Source organism: Protopterus annectens, chromosome 2.part1 (assembly GCF_019279795.1).
Source record: "Protopterus annectens isolate FY-2018-M chromosome 2.part1, PAN1.0, whole genome shotgun sequence".
NCBI classification, from domain to species: Eukaryota; Metazoa; Chordata; order Ceratodontiformes; family Protopteridae; genus Protopterus; species Protopterus annectens.
Window position 1 is genome coordinate 1,567,086,977 of NC_056729.1, and position 27,248 is coordinate 1,567,114,224.

A 27,248-nucleotide genomic window follows, 5' to 3' on the forward strand; every position below is an offset into this window, starting at 1 on the left:
ACCCCACCATTAACTGGGAAAACTACTCATGTACCAACTCCTTAGCTCAACGCTTTCTGGAATTCATAAACTCCAATGCCCTAGATCAACTTATCCACACCCGCACCAGGGGCAACAATATCCTATACCTAGTCATTACCAACATGAGTGACCAGTGTTCCACACCTGAAGTCAACTCCTCTTTGGTCCGATCTGACCATAAGCTTATCACCCTTGATATCCACATCCTGCCCCCACCCCCCATTAAGGAAACCACAGTAAAAATTTCTCCAAAGCCAACTTCATGCTTCTTAAGTCAGAAGTGGTGAACTTCATGACACCCATGCAGATGGACAATACAGTTACAACTGCTGAATCCTACACAAATGCACTCTATAAGCACTTACACGAGTGCATGGATCGTGCTATCCCAAACAGAACCAAGACACTATCCTCCAAAAAAAGGAAGCCAATCTGGTGGTCTCCTTCCATAAACAAACTGTATAACAGAAGGAAGAAACTGTTGCAAAAGAGAGTAAAATCCCATGAGTGGAGGAGCTCCCTGGTCAGCCTTAGTAAGAAGCTGAGATCACTTATAAGATCCTCCAAAGCTAGCTACGAAAACAAAATTGCCACTAAATCCAAGGACAACCACAAAGCATTCTATAGCTATGTCAAGAATCTAGATGGCAACACCCAGATCTGCTCTGAGTTACAGCACAAAGGCACGAAAATTACAGAACCAATTGATATTGCCAATATCCTGGCAGATAGGTTCAGTGCTAACTTTACCCCCCTCTCACCCCCTAAAGGGCCCATATCTATACAGGAAGAATGCAGAGTCCCTGTAATCACAACTATGCAGGTAAAAGCTGCACTCTCTAAAGCCAAAAACACAGCATCCATGGGACCGGACAACATCCCAGGTTGCATTTTACATGAACTTCACAACGAACTGCCTCGCATCAGGCATTGTGCCCTCTGAATGGTGCACAGCAACAGTTATCCCACTCCACAAAGGAGCCACCACTGATCTCGGGAACTATCGACCTATTAGCCTGACGAGCCTGATCTGCAAGGTCATGGAACGTATCATCATGGATATCCTAAACAAAGACATTGGTAACCTCCAAACTCTGGATCCCACCCAGTTCGGGTTTGTGAAAGGCAGATCATGCCTCCTGAACCTGATCGACTTCTTTGAGGCAGTCACCAAAGCCGTGGATGAGGGTAAGGTGGTTCACACAGCCTATACTGACCTCGCCAAAGCTTTCAACACCATCCCCATTCTGGAATTATAGCTAAACTCACTAAACTAGTTATAAATCCCTATGACACAAGATGGGTTGCCAACTGGCTCACTGACAGAACCCACACTGTAAAAGTTGCAGACTCCAAATCTGACCTCAAAGCAGTGACAAGTGGAGTACCATAGGGTTCCATCCTGGGACCTCTCCTGTTTGGTATCTACGTCTCTGAAATACAGGCTAACACAGAAGGCCTCTGGCTAACGAAGTTCGCAGATGACTGCAAACTAGGAGCCATAGTCAACTCCCCAAATGATGTGGACATCCTACAGAAGAGCCTCACTGACACAGATGCCTGGTGTCAGAGCCATGGACTCAAGCTCAATGCCAAAAAGTGCAGTGTCATCCCCTTTGGTAAAAACTCTGTACTACCACATAGGCAGCAATCTACTTAACACCGAATGCGTGATAAGAGACCTTGGGACCCAGGTGGACAGCAGTCTCTCTTTTGATAGTCACATCGCCACAGTAGTCAGGAAGTCCTTCTACTTGGCACACCTCATCATAAAAGCGTTCTCATCCAGGAAAAAAGAGGTCATTGTTCCCCTGTACTCGACAGTCATTAGACCCATTATAGAGTACAATGCCCCTTTTGGAATGTACCTCACAAGACATCTGCAGCAGCTGGAAAGGCCACAGAAGTACCTCACAAAGAGGATTACTGGCCTCAAGCAAATACCCTACACTGACCTCCTCAAAAAACTCCAGCTTACTCTATAGAATATCGCCTACTCCGAGGTGATCTCTGCCTAACATATAAAGCTATGTCAAACCCAGATCTGTTGGACATGCTACACCTAAAGAAACCCCAATCCCTCCGAGCTACACGCTCTAGGGACCTAAACCTTGTCACCACAATAAACAGGACACGCTGGAGGGATAGAGTCCTGTCCCAGAGACTTCCTATACTCTGGAACAAGCTACCCATCTATGTCAAGCAAAGTTCTTCATTAGCACTCTTCAAGAAAAATCGTGATGAGTGGATGGGAAATAGGAAATACACCCCGGGGATCACTTCTATGTCTCTGCTCGACAGTGGCACAGGAAAATATCTTTCTTGGGTGGCATAAGCCATGGAACCTTGTTGGCTAGGCTTACATAGGCCTTTGGGCCGATACCCTATTATCTACCTATGAACCTATGAACCTACAAGGAAAGGATGGGATTTTGAACGCAGATCCTTAAGGAGAATAGTAACAGTCATAGAGAATATTATATTCATAAAGTAGTAGAAAATATACTGAAAACTAAGCCAACCCAGGAATGCAGAATGAAGATTCTGCCAATAGGGATGACTGCAATTAGGGGTACAGAGAATAAGCAAGAAGAGGCTGGAATTTACTGGAGGAAGCTATCAAAGGAACAAAGGTATTGGGAACAAATAATCAGAGAGGGAAAGGTAATAGAACGGCAAGAGGCCAAGAAAACATTTGGACTGCAGGTTAGTAATGACCTTTCCTATCAGGGATTGATATCAGAGTATAGGCAAAGAAAAAGGGATAGGGAATCCTAAATGAAAGACTTACACCGGTTGAGTTTTTAATTGCATCTAGAACAGAAGCTACTGTTAAAAGGGATAATTAGTAGGGCATATAAATACTGCATGATAACTGTAGGAATCAAGATTGGGAAGAGAGATTAGACATGCAATTCACAAAAAACAGTGGGAGGACATATGCATGGCCCCCAAATACATAAAATCTAGAAGATTTAGGATTTTTGGGTGGAAGTGTTTGCACAGATACGTTTATACCCCAAGTAAACTCCAAAGATTTTTTCCTCAGATTGATGGTAAATGTTGGATGTGTAATGGGGAAGAAAGATGTACCTGGGATCATATGTTCCCGGACTGTAATGAGCTGCAAACTTTAAACATTTCCTGCAGAGTACTCAGTTAGGAATACTGGGCAAACAAATGAGTATAACAAACGGTATTATTTTTTGAGCTGGGATACAGGATATGAATTGCCTAGACAGAGTAAAGCTTTGTTAAGTTTAATTTTTGTGGCTTCCAAAAAAGCAGTTACTAGAAAGTAGCAATCAATATCTAAATAAACTAAACTTGAAGTAGTGAATACCATAAAAGAGATAAAAAAACAGGAAATGGGAACTTAAGAAAAGGGTAGGAGTAAATTACCTAAAAAATGGAAATTGAATAATACATGCAGAAAAATATTTTGGAGGAGAAATGAGGCTTAAGAGAAGACAGGAAATGAACAAGTTATGTAATGTTGCTTTGATTATATATTATATAACAATGGGTTTACTTCAGATGATCGAAGTTTCAGAACTTCAGCATCATATGGTCGACGACCATATGATCGAAGTTCTGAAATTTTGAACACCAAATAAAATAAAAACTAAAAACAAAAAAAAAGTTTTCTTTCACGTTTTTGCAGGGGGGAAGCCCCCCTGCACCCCCACACCCCTGCTAATTAAATATACCAACTCTGAGATTGCACTACAGTGAGTTAAAAAGTAAATTTCCCATTCCGCGCTGTATGATGATCTCCATTCAGAATGTTCGAAGTTTCAGAACTTTGATCATATGGTTATCGACTACATGATGTTGGCAGTTCTGAAACTTCAATCATTTGAAGTAGACCCATAACACTATATCTGATGTATAACGTTTGTAAATGTGAACTTGTTAATATGGTTTGATTATTCTTATATAAATGCAATTTTGCCTCTGTCACAAGTGATAAATAAAGGTGTGAAAAAAAGAATTAACAAAATGTTTGGCAGTAGCCAGATTAACTAAAGTTTTTAGCTGCTGGGTCAGACCTGGGGTTAGTCTATAAAAACTTCAAAGATTAAGGAACTTTGCACTTTCTATCTGCTAACGTAGGAGCAGCAGGTTGGCTGTCAGAGAACCATAGGCTGTGACAAATACAATTTCCAATGCTGACAGCACTGCGGAGGAGGGAGGGTGTTGTTAGAATTTAACTCTTAGTGTTTTCTGAGGGACTGATAAACCTTGGTGTTGCCCAATGAAAACATTGGCACAATCTGGAAATAACCAAAAAATCAAAGGCACTAAAGAGCACCAAAACCAGGAGATGCAAAAAAGTGGTGGAGCCATGAGAACTTTATTCAACAAACTAATAAATAAATAAAAAATAAATAAATAAATTAAATGCATAAACTGGATGACTACATTGTTCATCCTACAATGTCAGACTTCCTCAGATGTAACAGCACAAATAATGGAAGAACAAAAGTTGGGAAATATAATATATGTGGGCTTCTGCCCAATGTCAATACATCTCTAATAGGGATTGCGTTTTTCTTACAAGTAGGGACAAAAGCATACAGGCAAATAGCTATTATAATTGTAACAGCAAAGGGGTAATCTATCTTGCTTTGTGCAGAAATTGTAACACCTTCTATGTAGGGAAGATGGAACATAAATTGAAGAAGAGCATTTATGAACACGTGTGCGACATTAAGAAAAGGGAAGAAAAGAATGCCCTGTATAGGCATCAAATTTAGTGTACTGAATCCAGTTTTATATTTTTGCACTTGAAGAAATTGAGAAAGATCCTGCGGGGGGGGGGGGGGGGCGATAGGAAACAAGAATTGAATGCAGGGTCCACTGGCAGCTCACTCTTGAAGCAAACAGACCCTCTGGGCTTAATGACAACACTTCCCTAGCCCCAATACTAAAACTTAGGGCAGCTAAGCTATAAACATTCCCTGTTTGGATTACTGATGTGTTCATGGAATTAGTTTGTTCTTACTGTTTTTTTTAAACATTTTATTGTGTATTATTCATTTATTCATGTATTATATATTTATTATTGACACGGAAACATTTGTTTTTTTAATGTCTGCTTAAAGTGGTAGCTATTTCGGGCATTAGAATTTCAATATTTCAATATTCAAGTCTTTTCCCTATTCCTACTTGCATTCAAGTTTGCTTCATTTTGTTGAAACGAAGGTTTATTGACACTGGATGGCAGCGTGGGGCAATTATACATTATGGGTCTTATGTATTCTGTAATAATTGGACTTTTTTAATTTCAGCTTATTCTAGTTCAGCAGTCTTTGTGGACTGTATCATTCATATTCATTTTTCATTACCATTTTAGGGAGTTGTGTATTTATTGTAAGGTGTATTTTATTTGTGTGAATCTATTCATTTGTGGGGGAACGTTACTTACTTTTAGCATGAAAATTGTATGATTACCTTTTAATTGTTTTGCAACATGATTGGTGATTCAATTTTAGTTTTGGAGGGAACACAAATGTATTTAAAGTACTGGATGACTTGTGCTGTTATATCTGAGGAAGTCCGACATTGTAGGACAAAAAAACACGGTGATCCATTGGATCATAGGATCACAGGAAGTTACTAGGCTATTAGCCCTGAGGCCCTTACAAGCCTAGCCAAGAATTTAGCCCATGTTCCAACAAGTCAGCACCCAATACCACTGTCCAGCAGAGACACAGGTGGAATTCCATGGGTGTATTTTCTGTTCCCCATACAGTTGTCTAGGTTGCACTTAAAAAGGGTTAATGAGGTACTCTGCTTGACATGAAGAAGGAGTCTATTCCATGAAAGGGGAAGTCTCTGGGACACAAATCTGTCCCACCAACAAGTCCTATTGATGTCACAGACCAGGTTGAGGTCGAGTGGGAGGGTTACTCGAGTAGAGCTTCACTTGTAGATATGTAGCAGTCCCATCAAGGCGGGGTCTGAGATTGCTTTGTATGCCAGACAGATGACACCTCTGAGGACTCTGTAGGAGACTGAGTAAAGGGACAGGATCTTTATCCTATCTGTGTAGGTTAGATGTTTGAGGCCCTGGCTTCTCCTTGTGAGGATCCTCTGTGGTCTCTCCAGCTGCTGCATGTGCTTTGTGAGGTACAAGCCAAAAGGGTCACTGTACTCAATAATGGGTCGTATAAGGGAAGAATACAGGGAATGTTTATGACCACCTTGTCCCTGGATGAGATACCCTTACTAATGAGGTGGGCCATGTAGAAAGCCTTGCGTACAACGGAGGCAATATGGTGGTCAAAAGTCAGTTTGCTATCAACCTGGATGCCCAAGTCCCTCACAACTGATTGCATGCTTAGGACCTTATTGCCAATGTGATAATTTGTGGGGATGTCACTCTCCCCAAAGGGGATGATGATGCATTTTTTGGCATTCAGTCTGAGGCCATGTTTATGGCACCATTCATTTGTTTGGGGGAGACCCTCTTAGAGGATGTCCACATCACTAGGGGAATTGATAACAGCACCCACCCTGCAGTCATCTGCAAACTTGGTCAGCCATAGCACAATGGTTTAGGCCTGCACCTCAGAAAAGTATATCCCAAACAGCAGAGGCCCCAAGACCAATCCCTGGGGTACGCCGCTCGTTACTGGTCGATTGCTTGAGTTGGCTTCCCCTGTTTTGACTAGGTGGGTTCTATCAGTGAGCCAGTTTGCTCCCCATCTGGTAACATATGGCTTGATGCCTAGTTGAGAGTTTATCTATTATACCCAAGTGGGGAATAGTATCAAAGGCTTTGGCCAGGTAAAGGTAGGCGGTGTGCACCATCTTCCCCTCATTCATGGCATTGGTGACTGTCTCAAAGAGGTCATAGGTTCATAGGTGTGTACTAGGCTAATGGCCCTGAAGCCTTTACAAGCCTAGCCCATAGGATTACTCTGGCATTGTGCCATCCAACCTTAGTTCCCAGTGCCTCTGTCGAGTAGAGCCACTGGAGTGATCCCCGGGGTGAATTTTCTGTTTCTCATCTACTCATCAAGATTTCTCTTGAAAAGGGCCATTGAGGTGCTCTGTTTGACATGTATGGGAATTTATAGAAGACTTAAATATGCCAAGGATAGAGGAAGATGAGGCTCAACAACTAACATTTAACATAGGAGGAGATGAGATAAAATGGAGATGTATAATTAATCTTCAGGAAAGTCTCCAGGAATAGATGGTATTCTGGTGGAAGTTTGGAAGCTAGGAGGGAAGAAAGGAATAAAGATCTGAAAGATTTTGTTTAACAGTATTTTAAAAGAAGGGGAGGAACCAAAATCTAATCATCTACTCATCAAGATTTCTCTTGAAAAGGGCCATTGAGGTGCTCTGTTTGACATGTATGGGAACTCTATTCCATAACATATAATAAAGAAAGCGTACCTCCTAATGCTAAAGTACAGCTATCAGTAACAAGTAAAAACAATATTCAAAATGAAACGCTGTACAACAATGGCCAATGAAATAAAGTTCTCTTGGAGAATAGGTTAACTTAGCTTAACCAGTCTAACAGATCAAATAAGAGCTTCTAGCTTTAATGGAAGATAAAATCCTTTTATTGTAGAAAAAGTTAAAATCTTCATGCCAAGTTAAAATCTTGATGTAGAATAAAACAGTCCCTCTGTATTCCAAACGACTGGTTAAGCTGTTATCACAGTTCATCACAGTCACACAGCAGCTACTACATCTTCAGTGTGGATACTTTGTATATCAGACTAAATAGACTGGATACTTTGGAGCCATCATAAGACTGGATACTTTGGAGCCATCATTTCGCTATAGTATAACTGCATTCACAGCGTGAATATCTTGTAAGTGAATTTAACTGAAGTACTGGAAATTTCTGCAAGTTTTTTGCTATGTATATATTGCACCTTTAAAAGTTTTATATCATTTAACCTATTCTCCAAGAAAACTTTACTTCATTGGCCACTGTTGTACAGCGTTTCATTTTGAATATTGCTATTCCATAGCATGGGCAGTCTCTGGGTTATGAACCTGTCCCTCCAGCACGTTCTGTTGATTGTCGACCAAATTTAACAGGCATGACCTCCTCTTGACAAAACCAAACTGTGTGAGATCGAGAGTCTGGAGGTTGCCAATGTCCTTCCTTGTTAATGAGGTCCATGATAATCTGCTCCATGGCCTTGCAAATCAGGCTAGTTAGGTTGATGGGTCTATAATTTCCTAGATCGGTGGGTGCTCCACCTTTGTGCAAAGCGATGACAGTGACTGTCCTGCACTCGGCTGGGATGAAGACAGTACTCACGCTTTGGGTGAATAGGGTGCCTAATGGTGCTGCAAGTTCCTACCTGAGGTCATGTAGGATGCAGCCTGGGATGTTAACAGGTCCCATGGAGGCTGTATTTTTCACTTTGAGAGGGCAGTGATGACTCGTTCCCTAGAGATAAGGGGAGGGGGCAGGTACTGGAGATGTCCTGTTTTACTGATGGGAGAAACAGAGGGATGAAGTTTCCTCTGAACCTGTCTGTCAGCAGGTTGGCTATATCTACAGCATTTGTGTCCAGTTAATGTGTTTAATGTATTTATCATTTTTTATTTATTTCTTAGTTTGCTGAAAAAAGTTCTCGTGACTCCACCACTTTTTGCATCTCTTGGTTTTGGTGCTCACGAGTGCCTTTGATTTTTTGGTTATTTTAGCAGTTTTTCGCTTTTGTCTTTTCATTGGGCACTGCTTTTCCTCCTCCTTCTCTGGTTGTGGTTACAATCTGGAAATGGTCTCAGAGAAAGTGAATTCCTCAACAGGAACATACAGATACTATACTCTCCTTGGAATTTGAATCAGAAACCTGAGAAGAAAAAAACTACATCTGTCTCTTCACATTCCCCCACAGATTCAAAGCCTTGAACCTCTTCAAGGAAAAAAATAGCCTTTTTAACCAGAAACCGCCTTATAAGAAGGGCCAATAGCCTGTACAAGACCCTAAGCTATGCCCAATAAATTACTCCTTTCAGAGAAACTGATAGAGTTATGCGCCATAACTGACAAAAGTGGCTCTCCCTTGCCTGTTGAGGGGACTCCAACACACGTAGGGGATGTGGCTAGGCCCTGGTCCATGGCTGCTTTATGAACAACACTAGAGGGATCCAAGAAAATAGATGATTTGTCTGAGGAACCAGCATTAGCCACAGCAGAGTCAACCAGCTATGGCTGTGGCAGTTCAGTAACCTGCCGTTACTCTGCTGTGAAGGCAAAAACTGTTTAGTTAACTTTTTTCTTTTTGCGGCTGGAAGTAGGCCTGACCAGGGGATCGGTAATTTATTCCATGGTCAAGCCAAAAATAGTGCTTCTTTCCTGGAAAGCTTAGCAGCAATAGTCGGTAAAACAAGAAAGCCATAAAAAGTCACTTATTTCCCTCACAAATCACAATAAAAAAGCATTTCTCCAGACCACAAAAAATAAAATAAACATAGTTTCTCCATAGAAAAAGCAGTTTTCAACAACTTTTAACAATTTTTACCACAAATGTAAAAAGAATGTGCTCCCATTTAAAAGTATATAAAACTAGCATGACAGTCAATAAAAATACTTTTCTGAAACTTTAAATTAGTTGTTTTTCACAAAAACTTACTTTAAACAATAAAAAAGTAATGTAGAAGATTTTTCCCCCTGAAAGGAGCTTATCTGCTCAGCAATGGAAGAGAATAAGCCAGGTATCATTTCTTGTAAGCTCACTGAGGAGTGCTCTACTGGCAGCAGGAAAACTCTAAAGGCTTGGCACACAAACCAGCTTTTAGTCAGCTCAGCTCAAGATGACTAATGGTTTGGGAGTGTGGAAGGTGCTCTGAAGCTTTGAAAGCTGGCTGGTTATTATATCCTATGGAGAATCATATAGCTTAGGCTACTGTAGCAGTGATCAATATGAAGAACATCTCTTCAGCCAGTGTTAACAGTGGTTCAGCTGACAGACTGCCTCCCATCCACTTAAACTCCTGTGCCAGGCAGGTAGCACACTTCCTAGCAGCATGTGTCATGTGGATTACCCAGCATCTTATCTGACTGCAGTCTCTGCCCTGATCACTGACAACACTGATATCACTGATCATATCCCACCAGACATGGTCATGATAGGGTCAGTCAGATTATCATGGCTGGTCATCCACTGAACATGGAGACTGTGGGTCAACAACAAGATACTTCACTGCATGGAAGAACGTTCACTGTCATGCCTTCAGACTGACAGTGATAGTGCTGTATGAGGACATAATAACAGATGTGAGGCTATGCATATTAGTATATTTCATTCACACACCCTAACAGACTCTGCTAGCATATATATATATATATATATATATATATATATATATATATATATACATATATATATATATATATATATATATATATATATATATATATCTGAGAAATGAATATTGTTGAAACTGTAGTTGGTCATCTGTTTAGTTGACACAATTTGGTCAACTAAGCAGAAGGGTGACAGGTGTATGAGACTGCACAATTCTCAGGGGTTGAGGAATATGCCATTTCTCCGATACTGTGTGGTTTCGGTGTTAGTATATATTATTAACAGAGGCTGTACAGGGTGCAGGGGGTTTGCCCCCTCCCAGCAAAAATTGTTTTATTAATTTTAATTTTACATAAGCAGTGGTCAGTGTTCCGCACATATACACTACCTTGTTGCATTTGCATCTTTGTCATTTTCTGGTCGACATTAAGGAAGTCAGCATTTGGGTCTGTTGATGATTTTCAGTACGTGTGTGTGTGTGTGTGTGTGTGTGTGTGTGTGTGTGTGTGTGTGTGTGTGTGTGTGTGTGTGTGTGTGTGAGTTTCTGCAGCAGATGGTGGCATGCAACTACACATACAACACAACATTCTGTTTTGTGTCCTACACAGTTGTCACTGCCCACGACAGTGACATTATCCAGATTGTGTGCATGGATTGCATAGTTTATAATGCAGCTAGCAACCATCAGTCAAACTACCATTATCTAGGGCGTAATACCAACTCAGTTTCTGTACGCCTGTGGTGCAACATACTGGTGTTGTATACAGCTCTTGTATGTTCTGTGAAGTGCCCCCCCACGAAAAATATTCTTGACGAAATGACAGCATAGATATACTTATTCTCATACAAATGCAGGAATGTAATTAAATTAATCAGGCCCACATGAGTGAGTATTGTAACGCTGAGACTGAATGGCTGAAAAAACGGACTTACATATACCAAGACTGAGATGTCCATTTCATGGAATATTCCATTTTCTCTGAGGTATGGAGATCTCCGAGTTAGTACATGTAAGTTCAGAGTGTGTGTAGGGGGCTTGATTGCCTCAAAAAAGAAGTTTGAAGAAAAAAAAGCGATGTTCAATATTCATTTCTCTTCTGCAGTTTCATTTTTTTCCCCAGCATGTTGGCACTCCATGTTATGAGCTGACATTTCCACAGGGAGCTGGCTACAACACTTCACATTAGTGGTGCTATGCTGCACCATCACTGTTTGAAACTGCACTGGGAAGCAAACAAATCCTACAACAAAATGCTCTACATCTGAATACATTGTAAGTGGTTTAAACCATAAAAAACATAATGTGGTTCATAAGTCAGGTTAAGATACAGTAACTAAAAAGTCAGATTCAAGTCCAAGGAGTCTGACAGGTTTGCAAAAGTGATTAAGGCTATGAACTGCTAATGACTTCACCCTCATATCTTGGGTTTGAATACTTTTGTATGTGATACCAAGCAAGTAACTTAACTACATAGTGTATGCAGTTATGCCTAGTAGGTTTACCTTATACACCCACAAAAAAGTGTGCCATGCTAGCTGCTCATGCACTTACCACACATTAAATATATGTGCTACTGTTCCAATATGGCTGACTATTTTTTTCAGGGGAGGCAGGTGTTCTGGTTTAGCCCTGGAGGGTGGTAATATGTCAGGAGTGTATGATCACTGTGGAATAAAGGTTTAAAGTCTGAATAGGGGTGCTAAGGCTGACATACTTTTAGGGTTCTCAACCATGTTTCTGTATTTATTTGGATGTTATCAAATAAACTTTAACTGGTCCACATTTTTGTAAAACATATGATGCAGACACAATTATACATAAAAAGAAGTTATGTACTCACCATAACGTTCCATCTGAGTAGTTATACTTCATTTGTCTTCAACCTGTGGATTATAGATCTGTATCGGATCTGACACAGCCGCATATCCAGCATCTGATCTGAGCGCCAAGCTCCTCCCCTTACCCATAATGCCTCGTGTCTCCTTCCTCCCTTCAGATTGAGTTTGCTGCTCAACATATAACATACACCTAACCCAACGGGACCTTACCACTACTAGCAGCTCAAAAAAACAAACCTGAGCCTAGGCATAACAATGGACAGCTCCTAGAATGTTCATTTTCCATATCCATGGCCAGGACCAAAGTGACAAGGTCGGGGAAAGGAGGGGGTGATGGTTGAAGACAAATGAAGTACGACTACTCAGATGGAACATTATGGTGAGTACATAACTTCTTTATCTGTAGTTGACTTCATTTGGTCTTCAACCTGTGGGACAGAGTCCCCAGCTATTAACACCTGGGTGACCCTCATGAAAGGATATTCAGAAGCACTGTGGAGCCAAAGGATGCCCTGTTCCTGAATTCAGTGTCTGATGTGTAATGTGAAATGAAGGTATGAGATGAGGACCAAGTAGCTGCAGAACATATATCATCCAGTAACACCCTGGACCAAAATGCCGCTGAAGTAGATCTGGTGGAATGTGCTTTTACCTGACCCAGAGGGGAAATTCCCTTGACAGAATATGCTCGGATAATGCATTGGGAAATCCAACGAGCAATTGTCACCTTAGAAATTGGTTTCCTTAAAAAGGGTTTTGAGTAAGAAACAAAGAACTTATCAGATTTACGAAAAGCTTTTGTCCTGTGTATGTAGAATCGCAATTGCCTGTGCACATCCAGCAGATGTAATTTATATTAACCCCATTCCGAAAATTAGGAAAAAAGACAGGAAGGATTGATAGTCTGGTTAATATTGGCTTCTGATGCTACTTTAGGAAGAAAGGACGGGTTAGTGTGCAGAGAAACCCTGTCCTTATGAAAATTCAAGTAAGGAACTTTGGTGGATAGGGCTTGAAGTTCCGACACTCTCCTAGCAGAAGAAATGGTGATGAAAAAGGCAGTCTTCCAAGATAGATACTGCAAATCTACCAAAGCTGCAGGTTCAAAAGGAGGGGAAACTAAAGCCTGAAGCATGAAAGTAAGGTCCCACGGGGGGAGGGGGTAGGATTCTTCACCAGGAGTCTTAGAAGAAAGGCACCTTTAAGGAAGGTCTTGCAAAGTTTAGAAGAGACTAATGAAGACATGTTTTCACCCACATGAAAATTAGAAATTGCGGCCAGATGGACTTTGACAGTGAAGGAACTGGCACTTTGCTGAAAAAACCCAGCCAAAATCTCTAATACTGCAGACACAAGAGCAGTAAAGGGGTCCAATGCCTGCTTCGAAGCCCATAGGGAGAACAGTTTCAACTTACTACGGTATATTCTTCTGGTGGAAGATTTGTGAGCCGCCACCAAAATGGTTTTAACAGGAGATAATAAACCAGGAGTCCTAATAATCAGGGGAACTGGGGCACCCAAGCAGTGAGTTTCATACTGTCCAGGTCTGGTTGAGGAATCTCCGAGGGATGAGAAATAAGATCCAGAACCAGATCCAATGTCCACGGTGGAACTACTAGGTGAGACCAAAGGGAGGGAAATCAGACTTGGCGAGGCCAGAATGGGGTGATGAAGATCACAGTGTTCTCTAGCCTGTGAGCTTTCTGAAGAAACTTCGAGATGAGCGGCAGCAGGGGATAGACATAAAGAAGATCAGGAGGCCAAGCATGAATCAGTGCGCCTCTGGGGGCTTCCCCCTGAGGGGGGTTCAGAGTGAAGAACTCGCTGCATTTTGCATTGGAAGGAGATACGAATAGATCTCAGTAAGGAAGACCCCACTTTAGAAAGATCTGCTCCGCCACTGAAGGATTCAGAGACCACACGTAAGGCATCAGGACAGATCTGCTGAGCCTGTTCGGTAGAATGTTGGACCATCCTGCGATGTGTGTTGCCACCAGAAAACGGTCGGTGGAGATCTACCATTCCCACACTCTCATGGCTTCGTGACAAAGGGGGTAAGATCTGATTCCTCCTAGTTTGTTGATATACTAGACTACTGACATGTTGTCTGTCTGAATCGCAATTGTCTCTAGAGGAAGATGGGCATGAAGGGCCTGCAACGCAATAAGAACCGCCCTCATTTCCAGGATGTTTATATGCAAACTGGTCTCTGATGGAGACCATGTGCCTTGGACTATCCTTCCCGAGCAATGCTCTCCCACCCTAGCCGGGAGGCGTCCGTGGTCACTGTGATTTTGGGAAAGGATGGAAGAAAGGGACGTCTCCTGACTATGTCCCGAGAATGAATCCACCACCGAAGAGAATCCCTGCATACTCGGGAGATACTGACTGGATGAGACAATGGTAGAGCTAATAGAGACCATTGGACTGCTATAGTCCACTGAAGAATCCTCATGTGAAGTTGTGCTAAGGGTAATAGGTTGATCATGGCCACCACAGACTCCAATGCCCTCAGAACTGTTTCTGCTGTCGGAACTTGGGCTTGAAGGATGTACAAGACGTGTAACTTTAGACTGTGTACCCTGTCTGGGTTGAGAAAAACTTTCATCTGGATAGTGTCCAACTGAACCTCAATGAAGTCTAGGATCTGAACAGGGGTCAGTGACGACTTGAGATTGATGGTGATGCCCAATCTTTTCGCTAGTAAGAGGAAATAATCCCTGGCTCCAAAGTAGATGCTTGGAAGGGGCAGTGAAGAGCCAGTCATCCAGGTAAGGGAAGACCCGAATACCCTGAAGCCTCAGGTGAGCCGCTACTACTACCATCACCTTGGTGAACACCCTGGGGGCTGTGGTCACATCAAAGGGAAGGGCTCTGAACTGATAATGCTTGTCTCCCAGCCGGAAGAGGAGAAACCTCCGAGAGCACCTGTCAATCTTGATATGATAGTACGTGTCCTGGAGATCGATCGAGCACATCCAATCATTCAGCTGCAGGTAGGGCAGGATGGACTGGAGAGTGACCATCCAGAATTTCACCTTGGCTACTGACAGGTTCAAGGTGAATAGATCCAGAATGGGTCTTAGGCCCCCCATTTTCTTTGGCACTAAAAAGAACCTGGAAAAAATGTCTAATTCAGATTGACCTAGGGGGATGGGTTGGATGACTCTTTTTCTTAGCAGCTTGTCTATCTCTAGAGCTGCTTCCTCCTTTGCGCGGGTGGAATGTCTGGGAGGTGATTTGGTGGGAGAGGTGGTTCGATGAACGAGATGGAATAACCTCTGGATACAATCTGTAACACCCAATGATCTATTGTTATGGACTCCCATGCCACTGGCTGTAGCGATAGGCAACTGCTGACTGCCTCCAGAGATGTGCAGTTGGGCAGCCCTTCAGGGCTGCTGTGCAAGTCTGTCCGAGAATGGTTCTCGAGACCGGAAGTTTCTCGGACCCCCTCTACCTCTAGGACGGCATCTATCATAACCCCCTCTGCCTCTGAGGAAGATGAGTCCTGAGTGTCCCGGGAAAATGCCTGAGACTTCCGGAACCACATCGTCTTCATCCCTCACTGATTCCTAGAAAAGGATCTTTGAGGAGCAGAGAAGTGGATCCTGATGGCAGACAGTGTCTTCCCATCATTCTCACTCTGGCCAAGGTCTCTTGAGCTGACTTCCCAAACAGGGAAGAACCGTCGTATGGGGCATTTGCAAATGACGCCTTAAAGGGTTCAGAGAATTGACAAAGCCGGAGCCAGGTGTGGCGCCTCATAGCAACGCCAGAACCAGCCTCCCTGGAGGCTCCCTCCATGGCAGAGGAGAGAAGACACATGGACGTATTAACTACTGCCTTGAGAGTGGCCATCCAAGCGTAGAATGTCTTCTTGCCCTCCACCGACATGGACTCCAGGGTCGACTCAGCAATTTCCTCGACTAAGTCTCACTGCAACCGAATGACGTGTGCCATATAGTTCAGCGCTCTGATGGAAAAAGTCATTGAAGTGTACACCCGCTTCCCTAAATGGTCCATCGTCCTTGATTCTCGGTCAGGAGGATGGACCATAGAGCTCTCCTGCGCAAGCTCTTTCTTCGTGGCAGCTACTACCACCATAGCATCCACTGGGGACCCCTTATTCCAACAAGTCCTGTCTGAAGGGGGGCTAAGGACCTTATCAGGGCGCTTAGGGATGGGCTCCATACTGTTTGGTTCCTTTCATGCCCGAGATGTTAGAAGTCCACAAGCGGATCTGCAGGAGAGGACACCCAGGAAGTAGATGGGCCCTTGCCGAATGCCTCGAGGTATCACTGAGTTGTCCGAGGTTGTTTTTTGGGCAGACCAATCGCCTCCTTCGGTGGTGGAGTTCCATGATGTCTCCAAAGGAGACATCCGTGGGGATGATCGGGGGGAACCTTCTCCTTCCTCCAAGTCAGTGGCTTCGGTAAGGGACTCCAGTGGTGAGTCCAGGTGCCTCCTTTTACTCATCCATTTGTGAAGAACCTCCTCAGTTGACTCTCTGGGGAGGACTTGCCAACATCCTGCTGCTCCCTCAGGGGAGCTTCCTGAAGCAAAACAGGGACAGGCTGTCCCTGAGAGGATATGATGGTCGGGACCATACCCAAAGCAGAGAGAGTTGGGACGGAGTCTGAGGACAAGATGGTCAAGGGTCTCGATGGTACTGAGAGAACCCTGTCCACCACATCAAAGACTGAAGGGGAATGGACATCCTGAGAAGTACAAGCTGGAGCCGTTCCCCTCTGACCCGACAGGGGAGTCAGAGCTGAGACTCCAGGAGCTGAGATGCTGAAGGGAATACTGCGCTCAGACACTCGTAGCCAACAGCAACCTCTTGGATCCAACTCTGAGACTACAGCTCTGAGAGCTCGAATCGACCCAGTCAAATCTGAAATGCTCAAGGCAATGGCTGGCATCGAGGTACAAGGCACTGTCAGCACCGACCCCTTGACCCCAAGGGTCCTCAGATCCAGGGGCTAGGAAACTGCAGGCTGGATCAGAGAAGGAGTGATTGACGTGAAAAAAGGCTGCGAACTTCCCCCTCCAGAGGAAGAAGGGGCAGGCAAGACTCCCATCTGAATTTGGGTGCGGATAAACCTCCGCATCATCTTATCCATCTCCACTTTACAGACACCGGTCTGGAATGCCGGTGAGGGGAAACCCTGACAGGTGACCAGATCCGGGGTTCCTCTGGCTCCAGGGAGAACCTTGGGAAATGGAACTGGGGGGGATCCAGGCCTAGCTTCTGTTCTGACTTTAGGTGGTGGGCTGGCCGGGGCTGAGCGGTTGGGGAACTGCTTCCTCGGCCTGTCTTTCCGAGACTTCTTCCCTTCCCCAGACCTCCTGGCTGGAGTTTGAGTCCCTGAGGCTGGGGAAGTGGAAGAAGTTGCAGCCACTGTTCCTGATGAGGAGGACATAGGGGCTACAGTCCCCAAGGAGGGAAGTAGTCCCTGGAGGATAAGTTTATTCCTCCTGTCCTTCAGTGCTCTGCGATTAAACCCAGCACAGATAGGGCAGGAGGTTTGCAGGTGAGCCGCCCCCAGGTACACCACGCACACAATGTGGCCATCGGCTGGGGAGAGCTCATGGCCACACTGTGCATTTTCTGAAACCTGCTTTTGGGGCTTCAGCCATGCTCTAACAGGCCCAGACACACACACACACACACACACACACACACACACACACACACACACACACACACACACACACTCATGCTAAGAAGAAGAAGAGTGAAGGGAAGGAAAGAAAACTTTTTTTTTAAACTTACTGCACAGGGAGGTAGAAAGATAGAAAAAAATGAAAAAGGTTAAGAAGGAGTTAGCAAAAAACACTAAAAAACTACTCACAAAACCCACAGACTTAGCCTAGCACGGACCATGATGCTTACCTTTCCAGCGGCAAACGAGATCTGAAGGGAGGAAGGAGACAAGGGGCATTGTGGGTAAGGGGAGGAGCTTGGAGCTTAGATCAGATGCTGGATATGCGGCCATGTCAGATCTGATACGGATCCATAACCCACAGGTTGAAGACCAAATGAACTCAACTACTTCAGATATATGAATTTTAAGGAAACATTTTTTAGTTTTTTCTTTCTAGCCTAGTTTCAGGGGAGACTGAAGATGGTATTCACAATGGCACACAGAAATTTGACCAGAGCAAAGGGGAGATTCTCCTATGCTTTTTGATAATTAACATGGGTTCTTTGACATCTACCTGAGCAAATACAAGCTCAGGCAGATGGAACCGTGGATTAGCAACTCTTCTGAAGGACAGAATTCTGTTCTCCTCTGCTTCTTCTTTCATTCACATATTCGCTAATATTAAATGCCAAGGCCACTGAATAAGATGTCATCTTCGAGAGAGGCTATAGGACATTTCTGGTCTGGAGGGGAGAAAAGGTAGGAGGTTAGAAAGTTTGTAATATACTCAGTGTTAGAAAAAAAATCACAGAAAGTTAATTCTGTGAAATGTTAAGGAAATATATGACTAAAGACTCTTTTCTGGGAATCAGACCTCCTAAAAACAGCTGCTAACATTTAAGAGAAAATCTTGTTCCATAAGGAATGCAGTTTCATTTCATAGATTCATACATACAGTTTCATTTCAGGCTATATACTAGCCTAACGACCATCAGGGACGTTATAAGCCTAGCCATGCAGTCCAGCCCAGCTATGCTCCTATGTATCACGGGTGTTTATTAGGAGAGGCTATGTTAGGAAGTTTCTAGAGGTTATGGGGGGGGGGGGTATGTTAGTTTGGGCATTCCTGTCTCCCTCTATCTATCAGAGACATTGAGCTGCACCCGGGGTGGACTTCATATGCAAAGTATATGCTACTTTCCCAATATTAAATACATAATTTGACATAAATGTGTAGCAATATCCATGAGAATCTGCTGAGTTCATGTGGTGTTACAGCTGACTTTATTTCAAGTCTATGTCCTCTTTTGTGACACAGCAGTCTGCTGCAATAATGCTGATCCCTATATCAAACAGGCTGCATTATAACTACAAGTATAAAGTCAGCTGCAGAGATAACTTGTCAGACAGAAAGGCATAGTTCAGTGCACATAATCTCTCCAATAAGTCATTAGTGAAAAGAAGAGAGATCCTAACATGGAATACAGTTTGAAATGTGCCTAAATGTATTTAATTTACTTATATATGCTAACTGGTTTGTTTGTTTATTTGTTTAGCTATTTGGATTATTTTTTCCTCTGTCTTTGTAATGACCATCATCTCTCCCTCCTGCCTGCCTTTTTTGACTCAGTTGTTCTCATTCAGTGATGCACCTATGCCTCATTTGTTTTTTGGGGGTAAGGGCCATGTGACTTGGGAGAGGGACTGTCATATGCAGAAGGATGTTTTTTTTCTAGCTTAAGTCCTCACTTTCCTGTGCATGCCCAGTAGCAAGCCATAGGTGGGCTGTGCAATGGGCAGCAACAGTAGGCCTGTCCCTCACTTCTTCCAGGAACTTAAGCCGGGTGGACAAGGTCCACTCATCTATTTGGGAAGCACTACAGGCTGTTTCTTTGGTCTTCATCAGGGAAATCAGTCATATCGTGTGACCTTGAGCATGCACATCCTCTCTCACACCTGAGAGGCAAGTGAGCTCTGCCCCTTATTTCTTTCTCACCTATCTTACCCCCCAAGTGCTGGGGGTGCTACTGAAACTCTGGTTGCCTGGGTCACAGTCACCGCTCCATCAGAGTTCCCTAATACAATGTCAGGACTTGCAATATCGAGTCCCAAAAGTATGAAATAAAAAGACCAAAAATACATGAGAAGAGTGAATATCGATCCCTGCTCTTCTCCTTTAAACTTGTTTTTTTTTTTTTTTTTTTTGCAGGGGAGACCCCTAGCATCCCCTAAACTGGGAGGCAAGTCCCTCAGAATCTGTATATAACAACTCTAAGATTACCATACATTGGAGAAAAGGAAATATTCTGAGAAATGCCAATCTCAGCATACATAAATCTGGATTTTCTGTCATTTATTCTCCACATTCTGTGACTTGGCATTGCAAGTCCTAACATTCCATATGGTTACTCTCCATCACTCTGCATCATGGAGTCTCATTTATTTATTTTGTTTGCTGATTTTAACCAATAAGTTGGCTGGTCCAAAGACCCTTTTCAGTTATGACTATGCCCACAGTATACAAAGAAACAGTATTGTCAATTATACAGACAGATGCAGTCTGCAGGTATGGTTTCTGAGTACATGGATGTTTTGCTCTTTAACTGATCTTCTGTTGATTGTTAAACTCACTAAGCCACCTGCATAGACATATATTATATATACACTATATTACTTCTTGTACTTAGCATTAAAGCTTTATGTATTTTTGTCATGCATTGTACTGTACTATTTTTTTATCTGAGAAGCTTTTCTTCCCGGGCTTCTGCTGAAAAGGGGCTAATAGCCCCATTGGACTATCCCGGTAAACAAATGTTAAATAAATAAATATATGGCATTTAGAAAGTGAATGAGTAAACTACTGTCACAGTTACAAGACATCAAGTGGGGTAGCAGTTAAAGGTGCAACCATTAATTTATGCCTAAAAAATAAATAAAAATATTATATCCATCATAGCAGAAGCTGAGGACAACATATGTGTTAAGTATTAGGTCTCATTTCACTCACAGGTGATAAGAGCCAGGAATATAGCTTTCTATATTCTTCTTCTTGGTAACCTCCTGATGGCAAGTTAATTTCTGAATTCAGGAACTGTAGCTGAATCACCCACCCATCACATGGCCTTAATAACTGTTCTACAAGAAATATTTTAATAGACTAGTGACATGCATTCTGTGTTTTAAGAACCAAAACCCATAGTAATGAGAACACTGGCATAGCATTACATGAATCCTAGTCTATGCTGAAGTAAGTGTTCAATAATGTATATGTTCTTTTCCTAATAAATTCAGAAGTACATTACAAATGCATCTGCAAAGGTGATAGCTGCTTACCTGTAATTCTTTAACCCAGGAACAGTGCCAGTATGACAACCCTGCCCATTTCACAAAAAACTCCCTCTCTGGTTGACCCTCCAGGGGTTTTGGTTGCAGAGCAGCTGGTTCTACTTCAGAAGAGTGCAATGGAGATGAAGGAGGTGGGGGTTCTCTCCATGACCAGTGTAAGATTCGTTGCACTTTGCCTTTTAAAGGAGGGCACTGAGAAAAAGAAAGAAAGTAAGATTAACATAATGCCAGTTCAGTACGAAGTCTCTCACATCTGTGAAACATGCACAGTAGGATTACCAGTAACTATTTCTAGAGATGGCAATCGTCTACATGGTGGCATTCTATACTACAAACTGATCATCAACAAGTAATTAACAAACACAATAGCTGAGTTCTATACACCCCCTCATATCTCACAGTTCCTACTTTCACAGCTCAGCAACTATGGATGCCACAATGTAACCCTTTGATACTTTAGAAAGTTGTAGGATGGCCATCACAGTCAGTTAAAGTGCTATTTCCTAGACAAGCAAGCAGAAAATGTATGACTGACAGGTGAATTACGCTCTTTCACTGGCAGCACAAAAAGTCCCAGTTCAATCATATGGTCACTTCATAAATAATATGCATTATATATTATGCTTTAAGGAGTCACAGGTTCCTAGGTTAGTACTAGGCTAGCTGTCCTTGAGAGCCATTTTAAGCCTAGCCAACTTCTCTTCTTCTGCTCGAATTAACCTATCCCATTTAGTTACAGATTGGCCTTACCCATCCCATGGTCAATATTTATATATTACCCCTAATGAGAATAACTGGGATCATACCATAGATATTTTGTGGGGATCCATGCATGGGATAAAGCATTTATAAGCTGTTTCTATCCATTAGTAGTACAGGAGGCAATCCTGAGGTAAATTTTCTATTTCCCATCCATAGATCCAAGATGCGCTTGAATATGGACAGGGATTAACTTTGTTTTACTTGGATGAGGAGTCTGTTCCAGAGCGGCAGTATCCTCTGTGAGATATACCTGTCCCTCTAAACCATTCTGCTGATGTTGCAGAAGAGGTTTAGATTCCAAAACAAAGATTTCTGATGCCATTTGACTTGCTGATGTGCAGTAAATCCATCAGTACTGAGTTGGAGGATGTCTTGTATGCCAGACACAGGTCAGCACTTAGTAGCTTGTAGTATACAGAGTATAGTGACAGGGCTTTGAGTTGGTTTATGTAAGACATATTGTTTAGGCCTTGTATTCTTCTAATATTTGTAAGGTATCTCTGTGGGCGTTCCAGTTGTATGCATCTGGACAGATAAATGCCCAAAAGGACATTATATTCAATGACTGGCCTAATGAGGGCTGAGTAAAGAGGGACAATGACATCCTTAGATCTAGGCACAATCCTTTTATTTACAAGCTGTGCAATACCGAAGACATTTCTTACAGCAATGAACACATTGGCCAGAAATTAGGTCACTGTCCATGTAAGTTCCAAATCCTGAACAAATGAGTCAATTCTCAGGGGCATATTGTTAATGTGGTAGTCCCCTGAGTTAGATGACTTCCCAAAGGATACAATAATGCATTTATTGGCATTTAGCTTCAGTTCATGATTTTTCCACCAGTAATTTATTTAGGACAAACCTTACTGCAGGATGACAAAGCAACTTGGGGATTCAATGACTGCTCTTAGCTTGCAGTCATCTGCAAACTTAGTCAATCAGAGCCCTTTGATATTTGCTTTTATGTCAGAAAAGTAGATAGCAAACAGGAGAGGTCCCAGCACAGAAACCTGAGGAACTCCACTTTTGACTGGTCTTTTTGTGGAGGCAATTTCCCCCATTTTGATTTCCTGCCTCCTATCTGTGAGCCAGTTGGAAATCCAGCAGTTGACAGTGGGGGTTATTCACAGTTTACTTAACTTTTCTACTACACCTGAATGAGAAATTGTGTAAGCTTTGGCTAGGTTGAGGTATGTGGTGTGTACCATTTTGCCTTCATCCATTGCTTTAGTGACTTTTTAAAAAAAAAAAAAGCTACCAGGATAAGTAAGCATGACCTGCCCTTGACAAATCCAGACTGAGATGGGTACAGTGTTTGGATATTCCATATGACCTGACTGGTTACTTCCATGACTTCACATATGAGGATGGTCAGACGCATGTGTCTGTAATTGTCTGGGTTCATAGAAGGTTTTCCCTTATGCAGCAAATTTATTATAGCTATTCTAAATTCATAAGTTGATAGGCGGTTACTGGCTAATGGCTCTAAAGCACTTACAAGCCTAGCCATCCTTATCCCAAGTTGCCCCAATTGTCCTTGTTTAGTTAAGTGATATTCACAGAGAGAGTCTATGGTCAATTCTGGCTACCTCTATCCATGAGGGGCATGGGTGCCACCCCAAGAGTGAATGTGCAGTCACCCATCCATTTAGCTAGCTTGTGTTTTGAATGGGGTCAGGGAGGATCTCTGTTCCTTATGAATCTAGAGTTTATTCCACAGGAGTGGCAGTCTCTGGGAGATGTACCTGTCTCTCCAGCATGTTCTGTTCATGTTACAGACAAGGTTGAGATCACTAGAGCAAGTGACTTCTGTGCCATTTGATTTGCAAATCTGCAGTATTTTCATTAAAGCAGATTCAGAGACTGCCCTGTAGGCCAGGCACACGTTGCCTCTTTGCAACTATAGGATACAGAGTACAGTGACAGGGCCTTCAGTCTTTCCACACAGGTCTTGGTTTGGAAGCCCCGTATTTTCTTGGTGAGAAACCACTGGAGTCTCTCCAGTTGTTGCAGGTGTCTGGTAATGTACATGCAAAAGGCAGCAGTGTACTCAATTATTGGTCTGACAAATTTGGGTACAATGGAGTTATAATATCTCTAGACCTGGATGCAATGCCTTTACTTATTTTTCCTTAAACATCTTTATTGAATTACCACTTTATATTTTAAATTTCTGCCCTTTTTTAAACAAGAAACATCTTTATTGAACCATCACTTATGACATAGGCAATCATACATTTATATAAATGAAAACAAATCACACCAACACAATCCTAGTTGCAAGCATTTTACATAATAAGCCATACTGACACACTCCCAGTTGCAAACATTATAAACCACTTATGATCTACCCAATCATTTTCAGTCAAACATTACATAGCTCATTTATGTCCTGACTTCTTTTAAACCTCATTCCTCCCCTGTATGCATTGTTCCCACAATTAACTTCAGAATGATAAAATCAATCAATAACCATTATAGTTATTTAAACAGAGAAGAAGTTGTAACAGTATGTTTATCAATGCTCAACCCATTGTTTTTAAAACATTTAATATTAATGGCTTCATTCAACCACCTCTAAGATCTGATTGAACCACTTCTAGCACAGAGAATGTTTAAATAAGGCATTATTTATCATTCTGAAGAAGTAGTGGATATTAAAACTTTGTTCCCACAATTCCCATTTTGCCTATGTAATTTGCTCCTACCCTTTTCTAAAGATCTCAATTCCAGTTGTTTTATCTCTGTTACTATATTCACTACTTCTAGTATAGTTGGTTTGGATTTTGATTTCCATTTTCTAGTAATTGCTTTTTTTGGCAGCCATGATAATTAGACTTAACAAGGCCTTACTATGTTTAGGCAATTCCAATTCTCTATCATAGCTCAGAAAAAATCATCTTCCTTGTCACACCAATCTGCCCACCCAGCATCTCTGACCGTGCACCCCGGAAGGAATCCTTAAAGTCTGCCAACTAACTGCACTCCCAGAAAATATGTTCCTAATTACCTCTTTCTTCCCTGTTACACCTCCAACATTTGCTGTCTACCTGTGGAAAAGTTCTCTGCATGCTACTTGGGGTATAAAAATATCTGAGTAAACATTTCCAATCAAAAAATCCTAAATCTTCTACATTTTGTTGCATATATAGGAGACATACATATATCCTCCCATTGTTTCTTTGTGACTTGCTTATCCAGTATTTTTTCCCAATCCTTCCTAACCCCTCTGACTGATTCTTATACTTATCATGCAATATGTTATATGCTCTACTAATTATTCTTTTTTTAATGGCCACTTCTGTTTTAGATTCTACTAAAAACTCTACCAGTGCTGGTCTTTCATTTAGGACCCCCATTTCTTTCCCTTTGCCTATACTCTGATATCAATCCTTGATAGGGAAGGCAATCTCTAACCTGCAGTCCAAATAAATTGTTGGCATCTTCCCATTTTATCATCTTTCCATCACTAGTTATTTGCTCCCAATACCTTGGTTCCTTTGCTGGTTTTCTCCAAAAATTCCAGCCCTCTCTTGCCTACTGTCTATATCCCTAATTGCAGTCATCCCTATCAGCAGAATCTCCTTTCTCCAATCCCATGTTGGCTTTGTTCTTAGGATACTTTCTGCTACTTTATGGCTATAATATTATGTATGATTATTGTTATTCTCCTTAAAGGCCCGAATCCAAAATCCCAGTCTCTCCTTGTTTCTTGAGCTTCCCCTGTTTCATCATCATCCCTTTCCACTTTGACTTATAATTTTCTGCTTGTGCTATGTAGAGGAGCCTTAACTGTGTAGCTCTGAATTACCTCTTCAATTTGGGTAATCCCAATCTGCTCTGTTCTACTAGAAGAATCAGCATAACCGACTGGACTCTATCAGTCTTCCCCTCCCAGATAAAGTCTTTCAGCTCTTTATTAATTGCTATCCACTGCTTTTCCTCTGGTTGATAAAAAATATGGTTGAACTGTGTATAGGACTAAAGGGACTAAAAACATTTTAACTGCTTGTATCTTACTATCCATATTCATATAACAAAGCTTCCATTTTCTCATTTTTTGTATTTTCTTTTGTTTAGTCTCTTCCCACATCTCCTTAGCTGTCATACCAGAACAATTTTTAATCCATACTCCTAAATGCTTCATTTTATCATGTCCCCATAAATATGGATAGTGCTGAACCAATTCATTTGTGGGAACATAATTTACTGCTACTGCCTTTGTTTTAGATTAATTCATTTTACATCCTAAAAAGATATGAAACTGTCTCAAAATGTTCCACAACATTGTAATGTCTCTTTCTGGTTTTGTCAGGCATAAAAGAATTTCATCTGCAAACAGAGCAAGCTTTTTTGACTACCATACCAATTATATCCTTGAATTTCTGAGTCCCTTATTTTCTTTGCCAGTGGTTCTAAATATAATGTAAATAACAACGGAGAAAGAGAACCCCTTACCTGGTTCCTCACCTCAAGTAGAAATTATCAGAGAGGACTCCAATCACTTTAATTTTCCCCCCCATCCCTCATGTATCTTCCTATTTAACCTTACAATTTTTTCAGGAAATATAAATGCTTCCATTGCCCTGCTCATACAGTTACAGCTTACACTATCCAATGCTTTCTCTGCATCAAGATCCACCAACAACAATGGTATTTTCTTACATTCTGCATCCCTCTGGATCATCAGTGTTCTGTTGATGTTGTCAAATATTTGCCTCCCCCCTCCACAAAACCACAGTGATCCATATCTATCAATTTTGGCATTATTTTGCCATTATTTTAGCCATTATAGACACAAACACTTTATAATCATGGTTTAGTATTGAAATGGTCCTGTATGAAGCTGGATCTGATGGATCTTTACCCTCTTTATGTATTACAGCTACCACTGCTTTCTTCCAGGATATTGGTACTTCTCCTCCTCCTCTTAAAATGCTGTTAAACAAAACCTTCCAGATCTTTATCAGTTTTTCCCCCCTAGCTTCCAAACTTCCACAGGAATACAACTATTCCTAGGGTCTTTCCAGTAGATTGGTTATACATCACAATTTTTATCTCATCTCCTCCTATCCTAACCTAACCTTTAGTAATTGAGCCTCATCTACCTCTAACATTTGCATATTTAATTCTTCCATAAACATTTACATTTGTATCTTTTCTTGATTTCAATATTTCTCTGTTTTGTACAGACTTTCATAGAATTTCCTAAATATTTCTAATACCTTACCTCTAGAGGATCCCTTGTTACCTTCCTTGTTATAGGTTCCCTAAGCTTGGCAACAGCCCTTTCTACGTTCAGTTGCCCGAGTCGTTGGTCTTAAAGCTT

General features: G+C 41.9%; 1 protein-coding gene across 3 annotated transcripts in view; it reads right to left on the bottom strand.

Annotated features, from left to right (window-relative positions):
• The window catches only part of CHD5 (chromodomain helicase DNA binding protein 5), a 2,140,358-nt gene that overhangs the window by 1,556,999 nt on the left and 556,111 nt on the right, over positions 1 to 27,248 (bottom strand). For all 3 annotated transcript variants that reach the window (XM_044063016.1, XM_044063014.1, XM_044063013.1), the window contains exon 8: positions 21,143 to 21,346. In XM_044063016.1, the coding sequence (XP_043918951.1) occupies positions 21,143 to 21,346 (204 nt within the window). The remainder of the gene's footprint in view (positions 1 to 21,142; positions 21,347 to 27,248) is intronic.